The sequence below is a fragment of the Humulus lupulus genome, chromosome 5 (assembly GCF_963169125.1).
Source record: "Humulus lupulus chromosome 5, drHumLupu1.1, whole genome shotgun sequence".
NCBI lineage: Eukaryota > Viridiplantae > Streptophyta > Magnoliopsida > Rosales > Cannabaceae > Humulus > Humulus lupulus.
Window position 1 is genome coordinate 189,879,622 of NC_084797.1, and position 7,680 is coordinate 189,887,301.

General features: G+C 36.2%; 1 protein-coding gene across 2 annotated transcripts; it reads left to right on the forward strand.

Moving 5' to 3' along the window:
• Window positions 1–2,381: 2,381 nt before the first annotated feature.
• LOC133777958 (uncharacterized) lies at window positions 2,382–6,818 on the forward strand. 2 transcript variants are annotated; one of them, XR_009868930.1, is made up of 3 exons: window positions 2,382–4,643; window positions 4,791–6,294; window positions 6,496–6,818. XR_009868930.1 is itself a non-coding variant. In XM_062217722.1 (2 exons), exons 1-2 carry the CDS (start codon window positions 3,937–3,939, stop codon window positions 4,947–4,949), a joined length of 711 nt encoding a protein of 236 aa, XP_062073706.1. In that variant the 5' UTR covers window positions 2,407–3,936; the 3' UTR covers window positions 4,950–5,008. The 2 variants fall into 2 exon arrangements, 1 of the variants encoding a protein (XP_062073706.1); XM_062217722.1 differs by lacking the exon at window positions 6,496–6,818 and having other exon boundaries at window positions 2,407–4,488; window positions 4,791–5,008.
• Window positions 6,819–7,680: the final 862 nt, after the last annotated feature.

Here is a 7,680-nt window from a genome sequence, read left to right on the forward strand (position 1 = left end):
TTTGTTGTATTCTAACTTATTTGTTTTGCTTTTGGTTAAGAATACAACTTTACTAGTATGAATTGGTGATTTAAACTCTTAAGAATTTTTCAACGATGAAGTTTGATTTTGGTCATGTTAATATTTATACGAAATAGATGGTGACCTGTGACTTTAGATTAAATGATGATTGTAAGCTCTAAATAAATAAGATATTATCCAATAAAAAAAAATAAAACTTAATAGGATATTACAAATACATAAAAGTATGGAGCCTATAAATGCACACGTTGGATTGGTTCAATTTGGTTTTCTTTTTCTCCTAAGTACTATGAAGTTTGAGTTAAGCGGAATGAAATGGTCAAGAGAAACTTGTCAAATATCTTTTTGTTTAATGTTTGTCTTAACTAAATTGTTTCTCTTGAATTTGTAGAAGCTGCTAAAGATTTTCATAGTGTTGACGCTATTTTTCGTCGACAATGAATATAGAGCACGTAAACAATAATTAGTTATGGCCAGAAAAATATAATAACACAAACAGTATTTTTTACGTGGTTCAGCAGTTAACTCTGCTTAGTCCACGAGTCTTTGTTATTAGAACTTAAGATGAATTCTGGAAATTCTTCAAGAATGAATTCTCCAGAATTTCTCTCCAGATTGCAAAATTCCGGTTCTTTTCAAGGGTACAGGACTTCTCTATTTATAGAGGAAGTTTCAGGATAGTTTCCCACACGTTTCTGGTAAGTTATCTTTTACATTAATAAACTTAATGGCTTTAACGACTGTAAGTCCTATATACAAGGAAACGTCCCCTGAAGACCAGGGAGCGTGTAACTGACTAATAAATATCCTTTTATTATAGGGAAGTTACAACAACAATATTTCTTGAATGCATGGACTGGGTCTCTTCAGGTGATCTATTAAGCGACTCGAGATCAGCAATCGACATCATACCCGTCTAAGTCTCTGAATGAAGTACGAGTTGCCTTGTTTTCTCAAGATCAACTCGGAAAGGGTGAATATCACCGAGGCTGCCTTTCCTCGAGCTCACACTCATGCCCAAGCTTGGGCCAATTGATCCGAGGTCACCCTCGAAAACGGACGCCTTCCGATGTCAGTCTTTCAAGCTTATGAGAACTTTGAGGTTACCTATCTTTGAGGTTGCCACCATTGTGAAGACTCAGTGCCTAGGCTGCGAACACGTATTCTAAATATTGCGAGCTCACACCTGACGAATCCAGCTTTCGAGATCACAATTCTCAGAGATTGAAATCTGGGTGTAACACATATGTTACAATTTTTGCCGAAAATGTAGTTTATAATTATGTTTATGGGTTTTGGGTTTGGTTTTATGCTGTTATATATAGATTTAATGTATTTTGGGCGATGGTATCAATCAATTTAAGTTTTACTACGTATAATGTTCTCCAAGGACTTTTATGTTGATCTACAAAGCAGGATGGAGCCACGAAAACTATCACTAAAACTTTAGCGGGGAGATATTTGGCGAAAAAATCTCTCCAATGGTTTGCTAAGATTGGTCTTAGCAAAGCCTGACACCGTTATGTACGCAGGAAGTGGGTGAACGAATTTTTGAAAGCAGAGGATATTAGGCTCAATTGAGTTAATTGTCCATGGTTTCTGCTTGATGGATTCTTATTGTTTAAAAACATGCATGCTAATGGTCTTTGGAGATCTGCATGTCTTGATTCAACTTGGATTTGGGTTTGAGCTTTGGGAGTTTTGTTGAGGGGGAGTTGCTGGAAGCTATTTTAAAACAAGGGGTACTGATGAATGAGGCCTTGTGTTTTAGGGTGGAAGTCTCACTAGAAAGGCCACTTGATGTTGAGTTTTCATTGTTGGCTTGGGATGGTTAGCCTTATTGGGTTTGACGTAAGTATGAAAGATTATCTATTTTCTACAAGTGTGGTATCATTGGTCATTTAGATAACTTTTGTAATGCGAAGAGGAGACGGGTTATGTCAGACAATGGAAGAATGATGGCTCGATATGGTTCTTGGCTTATACTAGGATCGAGTATTGATAGTTGCTTCACAATTTCGGAACTTGTTGATAAGAAGTTTTTTCCTCCATCGGGAGTAAACCTGGGTACTTGCCACAGTGTAGAACTGGTGCTGCTTGTAATAGAGTTGCATATTGAAGTAGTTGAGGAGGTGAGTCGCCAGAGAGGTATGCTAGCCTTCTCCATTGCATATATTTGAGAAGGTTTAGGTCCATCGTCCACTATCCCAGTCTCCTTGGATAAGGACAATCCTTGTCTTTAAGTGGGTATGTTGTGCATGACCACGTTTCTTCTATCACAACTACATTTAGTACAACAGACACGTCGACTGTCTTGGATGATTTAAAATTTGCCAAGTTGGTAATGATCTTTAAAGGGTATTTGGACCCAAAGCTTTTGTTCGGGCTCCTTAATGCCAGGTAGGCTAATGAGAACTTGTGGTTGCGAAAGCCCTCGTAGACTCTCAAAGATCCATTTACTTGTTGGCAAGGTGGCCTAAAGCAACTTGGCTTGAGAAGGTGGCCCAAGTTCTCATGCGGACTTACAAAAAAGGTGGATATTGGGGAGCATGGGTTGCAATCAGTCCTCCCTTCTAGGTGTTGATGCTGTTATGAAAACTAAGAGATACTGTGAGGAGATGATAAGAAAATACAAATCTCTGCTTCAGAGTATGATGATATTCTTTATGAATTTGCTAATGGCAAAGATTGTGAGGAGCAAGAGCTTTTGGGACACCTTGGGCATGTTCAAATTTTGGGGAGGCGGGTCGCAACTTGCCCTCTCGGTCCCCATAAATTTTTTATCGTGGAACTGTCAAAGATTGGGCAATCCCCAAGCAGTCAAGGGTCTGAAAGCCTTAATAAGGGTTGAAGATCTAGACGTTCTATTTTTATTTATTTATTTTATGGAAACTAGAATAGATAATTTGAAAATGTATTAAGTATAGTTATATCGTTAAGTTGTTATTTAGTTTGTTAATCGCGTATAACTAATTCCTCCTGTGACTAATTGTTTTATTATAAAACTTAATGGCTATTTAAGGTCTGGTTCTTTTTTTTTTCTTTTTCTGTACACACGAATTCATCTCAATAAAACAAAACATTTTCTCTTTGCCTTTGGCTCATGTTCACTAATATGGTATCAAAGAAATACTAAACCTAAAGTTCACGGTCAAGCTTTTCAAACTAAGAAGTTCAAAGTGCAGCTTCCATGGCCCGTTCGCGTACATGATGCACAGCTTCGCCCAACATAGATCCACCCACTACAACTCCGACCGATGATGGTCCACTGCCGCGGCCACAATCCATCGAAAATGTTGACCAAGCACAGCAACGACCACTAGGTCCTTCCCCAGGATCAGTTGCGACCGCTGTTCACACACAACCCTGATTTTCCAGCCATGGTGAACCATCTACATCTGCTCGGATTCCATCTCTGGTTTCTCTCGATCAACCTGCCCAAGATGACAACAATCCCTATTCCTTAGGCACTGGAGATCACCTAGGGCTTGTTCATGCATCTCCTCCACTCACCGGCAAAAATTTCCAACAATGGAGGCGTCACTTTAAGATTTCGATTGGGGAAAAGAACAAATGGGCTTTTCTTGATGGTTTCTTCCTGAACTAGATCCACAAAATCCCCCCTTCCATTCTTGGCATCGTTGTAATCATATGGTCATGTCTTGAATCCTCCATTCAATTTCCCTAGAGAATAAAACAAGCATCATGTTCCTCGACACTGCTACTGCCATGTGGTCAGAATTAAACAATCGCTTTGATCAAGGAAATGGTCCAAGAATCTTTGAACTCAGGGAAGCTCTCATAGCTCTACATCAAGGAGATGACTTTGTCTCTTGCTATTTTTCCATGCTAAAATCCATCTAGGTTTAAATACAAGAACTCAGGCCTCGCACTCCCTGTACATGTGCTGCATCAATGAGCAATCTTGATTTTCAAAATCAAGAGCATGTTCTTCAATTTCTTACTGGTCTCAATGAATTTTTTTATCCTGTTCCTGCTCAAGTCTTGCTAATTGATCCATTTCCATCCCTCTCAAATGTCTTTTCCATGATTATACAAGAAGAACGTCAAAGGAAACTTGGCTTTTCTCATCATTCCAGATTTGTGGCTGCCACTACTTTTGCTCACAATCCTAACTCTCAGACAAGGAAGATGCGTCCCACTTGCTCTCATCGTAAAAAACAAGGGCATCTCAAAGACAAATGTTATTTCTTACATGGATTTCCCCTGGTTATGGAAGCCATAAGACCACCAATGACAACACCACCAACACTTGGCAAAAACTTGCAGAATCATCCTCTGCTGTCAACCCATTTCAAGCCTCAAACTCTTCAAGTTTCAACCACTTCCAATGATACTAAAAGTCTCTCAACCCATTTCCAAAAACTCATAGCACGTTTGAGTCAACAACTACAAAAAGAGGCTGCCCCATCTACTTTCGAACAACCTCCGACCACAAACTTTCTGGTACACTCTTACCATTCTCTACAAAGTATTGGATTATAGATACTGGTGCTACTCACCATGTTTGTTGTGAAATTAGTTGTTTTTCTTCATTTCAACTTAATATCCCTACCAAGCATGTCACTCTACCTAATGGTACCATTGTCCAAATTGAAAAAGTAAGAACTATGCATATAGACTCTGATATTGCTCTTCATAATGTTCTTTTTGTTCCACAATTTCAATACAATCTATTCTCGGTTAGTTCTTTCTTTAAAGACTCTGCCATGTCCCTGATTTTTACATCCAATCTTTGTTTCCTACAGGGAACTTCTCCGATTTTGAAGATTGGGATAACTAGAAAGCTAGGCAATCTATACTACCTCCAACAAGAGGCTTTTTTTTTTTTTTTTCATAATACTGTTGCTACACCCATTTCTTGTAATACTCATTGTAATAAAACCCTATGGCATACTCGCCTTTGACATCCTTCTTTACTCATTACAAATAAAGTTAATAAAAAGCTTGATTTAGCTATTGATAATTCCACTTCTTTTCATTGTCCTATTTGTCACCTTGCTAAACAACGCAAGCTTCCTTTTAACTCTAATAATAAATTTGCTACTACTGTATTTGATCTACTTCATATGGATATTTAGGGTCCTTTCCACATATTAAGCATTGAAGGCTATAAATATTATTTAACTATAGTTGATGATAAGTCTAGATACACTTGAGTTTATTTGCTTAAAGCTAAATCAGATGCTTATTCCATCATTCAATTTTATTTTTCTTTCATCAATACTCAATATAACACTAACATTAAATATGTTAGGATTGATGATGCAAAAGTACTCAATCTTGCTTCATTTTTTTGCTAGCAAAAGTGTTACTCATTTTCACTCATGTGTTGATAGACCACAACAAAATTCATTATTTGAAAGAAAACATCAACATATTCTCAATATAGCACGTGCATTAGCTTTTCAATCACATTTGCTTTTATCTCATTGGACTTATCTAATTCGCATTTCTTTTTATCTACTTAATAGGACTCCTTTGGTTTTGTTACAAGATAAAACTTCTTTTGAAGTTCTTAACAATAAACAACCCTTATACACTCATCTTCACAATTTTGGTTTCCTAGCATATGCTTCAACTTTAGATAATAAACAACACAAATTTTCCCCTCGTTCTGGAGCATGTGTTTTTATAGGCTATCCTGAAACAATAAAAGATTATTTTCTTGTTAGACATACAAACAAATCAAATTTTTTACTCAAGAGATAAATTTTTTTATGAAAACATTTATCTATTTCATAATAGTGTTACTCACGAGACCATTGACTCTTTTTCAATACTTTTATGTTGCCTACTAACAAAATTGTTTCTCTTATAGCACAAAGAAATTTGGTTCGGCTGCCTATTCCTCTTGACCAAACTCAGTCTGGCAGGATTGTTCATAAACCCAATCATTTACAGGATTATTTGTGTGATTTTACTCGAGTTGCTACTTTTACAACTCATCCACTAACTAATTACTTGTCTTATGATAGAATTTCTCCTCATTTTCGAGCTGCTATCCTACCTACACATAACATCACAGAGCCTAAATCATTTTCTTAAGCTTGCAAGCATCTAGAATGGCAGCAAGCTATGCTTGCCGAGTTGATTGCTTTGGAGGAAAACAAAACATGGACCATCACGTCCCTCCCTCCCCAACAACACGCAATTGGTAGTAAGTGGATTTACAAAATAAAGTATAAAGATAATGGTGACATAAAACACTACAAAGCTCGACTTGTGCAAAAGGCTATACCCAAGAAGAAGGTATAGATTTTCTTGATACTTATGCACCTGTTGCTAAGTTCAATACTTTAATACTTCTTTTTGCACTTACTGCTGTAAAACAATGGACACCACCAATTGAACATCAATGGTGATTTATATGAGGATGTTTATATGAAACTCCCTCAAGGTTATCTCCCTAACATGACAATCTCCCTAACATGACACTTCCTAACAATCCAGTATGCAGGTTGCAAAAGAGTTTATATGGCTTGAAATAGGCTTCAAGATAGTGGTATGCAAAATTGATCACCACTCTCATCCAACAAGGATTCAAACAATCTCCATCCAATCATTCTCTATTTATTCGACAAGACTTTGGTGTTTTCTTAGCCCTTATTGTTTAAGTCGATGATATAATTATAGCTACAAATAATATTATTACTGTAACGTCCTGTGTTTTGGGTACCTTGAAACGACTCGGGTCAGGATTGTTTTCCCCGAGTTAAGAATATTATATTTGTTTGGAATTTATTTCCATGAGTTATTGCTAGCCAAATTATGAATTTTTTGTTTGAAAGTCAATATAAGATATCGGTCTTGGACCGACACAAAAACCCTGATCGGGTAAAAATCTCAGAAAATAAAATGAAAAACTATGACAAATATATTTTGGGCATAAAATACATTCAAAAAAATTAAAGTTTGGTAAAAAAATAATAAACCTAAGGGAAAATGAAAATTTTAGGGCATTTTGTGTTAAATACTTAATCTTACTGAATTGGGGAATTTTATTCCAAGAATGGACCTTAGGTTAAAATTTATTATGTGATTAATTAAATTAAATGTGAGAGATATTTAATTTAATTATTATGTGTTGAGTTTTGTTTTTAAAACTTAATTAGAGTGAAAAATGTTATAGGAATTCAAATTGGATTTTTTTTCTTAGGAAATATTTATTAATCTTTATATATATATAAAAAATATAATCACATATATAAAATAAGTGGTGGCTGGCCATGTGAAGGAGTTAATGGGGTTGACCAATTTTTTTTTTTAGTTTAATCCCAATATAAATATAAGGGTTAAGACATCAAGTGGATGGTAAAAACACTCAAATGTTTAAATATTTTTTTTAAGTTGATATGCTCTTTTTTTTTTGAAAAAGAGACAGAGGTCAAGGAGTGACCTCCTCTCAAATAAATTGAGAACCCTCACTTATGGCGAAGGAATACCGTGGTGACAACAAAAACAACACAAACCAACAAAAATAAACAAACAGTGCCAAAACAACACCCAAGGACTCACACTCAACAAAATCTAATGCGCCCATAAACTACTCCACTTCCTACAAAGATCCAAAAAAGTCAAACCCTCAAAGTCTGTCGTTCTATACACCCAAGTGGCCACCCAGAACTTGATTTTATC